The sequence below is a fragment of the Trypanosoma rangeli genome (genome assembly GCF_003719475.1).
Source record: "Trypanosoma rangeli strain AM80 chromosome Unknown Tra_15.4_contig_00114, whole genome shotgun sequence".
In the NCBI taxonomy this organism is placed as follows: domain Eukaryota; phylum Euglenozoa; class Kinetoplastea; order Trypanosomatida; family Trypanosomatidae; genus Trypanosoma; species Trypanosoma rangeli.
Window position 1 is genome coordinate 47804 of NW_021705859.1, and position 3666 is coordinate 51469.

Consider the following 3666-nt stretch of genomic DNA (forward strand, 5'->3'; position numbering starts at 1 on the left):
AAGAATTATAGTTAAGGTGTCTCGTTGGCCGCCGACGCGCCCACGCCGAGTCGCGCCTCCAGTGCGCCATCTCGACGGGCTAGAAATGATGGGGCGGCGGGTTGGGGGTCTTGTTGTGGCCGGCTGGCTCGGCAGTCGCGGGCGCATAGGCTGTTGTTTCCAGAGGGCTGGGGGGCTCCTGGTGTGAGGTTTTTTTTCCCGTTCCCTATTTACACCGCCGCTTGCCGGCACTTTGCTTTCTTCGTGCGAACTCCATGCGGCGCGCGACGCTAAAACCTACGGCTATCATGGGGCGTGGAACTAAGCCGCCCCCCGAGGTGCTCCAACGTAGTGCTCCCCACCCCGCCCACCCGACGCAAGCAAAACCTGCAACTCTGACGGCGCGGGGGGCGCTCCTTTGCACCGCACTTTATACAGTCTGAGAAGTGTGAATGGAACTCCTGAGTCAACAGCTTCAAGCATACAATTTTAAGACGTCGGCACCCGGCGTTAAGGCCCCCACAAAGGTGCGTAGAATTTCCCCCCTTAAGCATTGCCCTCGCGGCGTGCACGGAAATGGCTCTAAGTTGTGGGACCGCACCCCCACGGAGGCAGAGCGAATTTTGCTACCGAGAGCAAGGTTCGCTGCCACCTGCACTCGCGATCGCCCGACCGCAAAGCAGAAACGCAACGGACAAGGAATCAGTTCATCCTTTTTTTCTGGGAGCCATTGCGCACTACACATTTCAGGCGCAACCGCGAGTCAGCCACAGGCGAAGCATTGGCCTGGAAATACACATCTGGACGCAAGGCGGCTTCCCAACCACACCCCGCAGCTGCGCTGACGGGCGGTGGGCGACGCACTTTTAGGACAGCACAGCGAGCAGCAAATGCTCTCAATTGCAGATTTCTCCCTCCCTTTACCCATCTCGCAAACCAACAAGGGGTTTCTGCACGATGAGACCGACAGCAAGAGTCTCTGGGAGTTGCTCCGCACGCCCCACCCAGGCCGCAAAGCAACGAAGAGCCAACCGCCGACTCCACGATGGATCGCCCCCATCTTCTCGAGACACTCTCTTTGGCATGCCAAAACCAGTGCTTGCCGCGTTGGGGGTCAAACTGTAGGGCAAAACCCCTGCACCAGACAGCGTGCGTGTTGGGGCGCTAGGGCACCTCTTGGCGAAAGGCATCTGGTTGCTTATCCTCTAGATCCAACACGGTTTGGCGGCCGGTGTGATTTTGGTCGAGCGGAGTCGTGCCGCTATTGTCCAACTCTTGAAACCTGGAAAGCCGCCCAAGCAGTTAGAGCCGCACCGACCCACCAGCCCCACCCCCATTGTCAGTGAGGTTGCTGAGAACATGATACCGACTGAAGGGGCTGCTTTGGGTATGGATGCCGCGCCCCCACCAGCATGCGAGCCACAGTGTACGCACCGCGGCGGTGTAGCTGCCCCACATGGCTCACAAAGCGGGGCGCAACGGAGACGGTTAATTCCCCGCGCGCCGCTGCAAGACCTGCGGTGTTACCTCGCACTCCGAAGCTCCTCAGCATGAACCTCGATCCCCCACTGCTGCTTAATGCGGCAGTCCCCAAACAGTGTGCCGCCGCCTTGCGGAGAATTCCCCTGCTACGCCCCGGATCGCATAAAGCAGCTGGTGTGCCTCTTTGTGAGCTACGGGCGTTTGCCCTTTGGTATTGTGCCTCCAAACTTCTCTAAAGCAATGGGCTCATATGAGCTGCGCCAACGGACTCGGTAAAAAACAATAGCAACAACGACGTGCGCCGCCAGCAAAGCCCCAAGCACGACTGACCGCGAGCCGCCCTCCTGGTGGCCAATATACCTCGACTCCGCGTTTTCCGCCTACGCGTTCGCCTCGCAATCTTTGAAAACATCTGGGCGTGTAAGATGGACTAAGTGAGTAAGTTCCCCGCCTGAGCCGCCGCTACGCGCCGGTTTCTGCGTCTCGCCACTTTCTCGGGATAAGCTCCACGCCTTTGTTGATAAGAAAACAAGGAAGTTTGGCATCACCGATAAAAACTCCACGCAAGGAGCGGCCTTTTCACAGCTCCATTTCTCCCTTTTCTGTGGCGCCCGCCAACTGGGTGTCTATTAGCGCGCAACTCCCAATGGATTGCTCGATCGCCGGCAAAAAGGAGCTTAAAATGAAGAAGCCCAGAACCAGCAAAGCGGATCTGGCACAATACACACACCGCGTGTGGACACTCGCAACAGATGGTGGTGTCGACGCTTACTTGCCAGCTTGGGCAACAATACCGATTTCTTCTCTACACCGCCCTGGGGTTATAGAGAATGTCAGCATTCACCGCGGCATACGCTCGCACAACTACAGGACGGAATCTTGTACGCTGCTGCTTCTGGCCCTCGACAAACTGATCGTTCTCTGCACCCAGCACGGTAACAAAACACCATGCGTGGTTACATATGGTCAGTCCCTTCTGGCTGCCCGCAACAAAGGCCCACCCAGTCAAACCGACTGTGCGAAAGACCAGATCTGGCAGTGCCTCTCGACACTGAGGCGTGCTGGCCAGTCGATGCATCTGCAGTTTTGTTACGGACACCGTGGAATACCTGCAAATGACACTGCCAATGGATGTGCGACGCCGAACGCGACAACTGCTCTGCACACAGAAAAGCGTATAGCAACTCCGCGGCATACAGATCTGCTGGCATGCCTCAGCGCAAAACCCGCCAAAGCGTGGCGCGCAACCACGCCTCAAGACACACACCGCCGTATGCTATGCTTTGCAGCGTCCTTTGGCTTCAGTGGCGATGGTCTAATTGCGCAGGAGGACCTTGTTTGAACTGAACTGGCGCACCTGGCACAAACACGGCGTTGGGGGTCTGAGCTCTGGAGTCGCTTATTGTGAACAGTGAGAAGTTGTTTGACTCACTTTCGTTCTTGAGCTCTTTAGCCAGAACAAGCTGCAATCGTGCGCTCCAGCCCCGACCCACGTGCACTATGGACGGGCGCTGCTTATCCGACGCGGCCTGCGACTGCCGCATCTCCCGCGGGAAAACGGCCGTCCACAAGTTGTCAAAAGGAGAAATGCCCGTACTGTGATGCCGTGTGGGTGGGTGGCGAAAACCTCACCGTGCATTGTTGTCGGCCTCTTTGCCCGTAATACCCTCCGCCCCTTTCTGGGCTGAAATGCGGCCTCTGTGATGTGGTCTTCCGTTCAAACACAAGCCCCGCACAAGACAGAACACACTGAGTACACACTCTGGGCGGTAAGGGAAATCGAAACAGTAGCACAAGGCGCTGAACGTTGCAGCTGCAGTGTTGGCGGGCCTTCGCGAACGAGGCGGATGGCCCGCAACGAACGCTGTCTCGTTTGCTTATTGGTTGCCCGGGCCCCTTGGCCGCGCAACAATGCCTTTGCATTGGTGATGGTCTCCGCGTCGAAAAGCTTTTTCGATGGTAGTCGTTGCATAGCGGGAGCCTTTCGTCGCTGGGCGGCCGCCTCCTCGGCAGTCAAACGGCATTGCGTAGCTAGGCATTTTAAAATTAGTAGGGGAGGGCGGAGGCATGCTGCAGCCTTGTTGCGCGGGACTGGCAGTCCTCTGTTGAGCTCTGTCGACCCCGCGGGTTTCCCACTTCAGCACCTTGAGCGATAGACCCCCACACTTGGGAGGCGCTCATTTTTTTATTGTCATTTTCTAAATC

At 57.5% G+C, this 3666-nt stretch overlaps 5 protein-coding genes across 5 annotated transcripts; all 5 read left to right on the top strand.

Annotated features, from left to right (window-relative positions):
- Nucleotides 1-431: 431 nt before the first annotated feature.
- On the top strand, nucleotides 432-824 carry TraAM80_04093 (uncharacterized protein; the record flags this gene model as incomplete). The annotated part of the gene is made up of 1 exon (XM_029381037.1): nucleotides 432-824. One exon carries the CDS (start codon nucleotides 432-434, stop codon nucleotides 822-824), a length of 393 nt encoding a protein of 130 aa, XP_029239130.1.
- Nucleotides 825-869: 45 nt separating this feature from the next.
- Nucleotides 870-1325, top strand: TraAM80_04094 (uncharacterized protein; the record flags this gene model as incomplete). The annotated part of the gene is made up of 1 exon (XM_029381038.1): nucleotides 870-1325. The coding sequence occupies one exon, from the start codon at nucleotides 870-872 to the stop codon at nucleotides 1323-1325; it is 456 nt and encodes a 151-aa protein (XP_029239131.1).
- Nucleotides 1326-1391: 66 nt separating this feature from the next.
- On the top strand, nucleotides 1392-1697 carry TraAM80_04095 (uncharacterized protein; the record flags this gene model as incomplete). Its single annotated transcript, XM_029381039.1, has 1 exon — nucleotides 1392-1697. The coding sequence occupies one exon, from the start codon at nucleotides 1392-1394 to the stop codon at nucleotides 1695-1697; it is 306 nt and encodes a 101-aa protein (XP_029239132.1).
- Nucleotides 1698-2107: 410 nt separating this feature from the next.
- On the top strand, nucleotides 2108-2803 carry TraAM80_04096 (L1Tc protein; the record flags this gene model as incomplete). Its single annotated transcript, XM_029381040.1, has 1 exon — nucleotides 2108-2803. One exon carries the CDS (start codon nucleotides 2108-2110, stop codon nucleotides 2801-2803), a length of 696 nt encoding a protein of 231 aa, XP_029239133.1.
- Nucleotides 2804-3308: 505 nt separating this feature from the next.
- Nucleotides 3309-3617, top strand: TraAM80_04097 (uncharacterized protein; the record flags this gene model as incomplete). Its single annotated transcript, XM_029381041.1, has 1 exon — nucleotides 3309-3617. The coding sequence occupies one exon, from the start codon at nucleotides 3309-3311 to the stop codon at nucleotides 3615-3617; it is 309 nt and encodes a 102-aa protein (XP_029239134.1).
- Nucleotides 3618-3666: the final 49 nt, after the last annotated feature.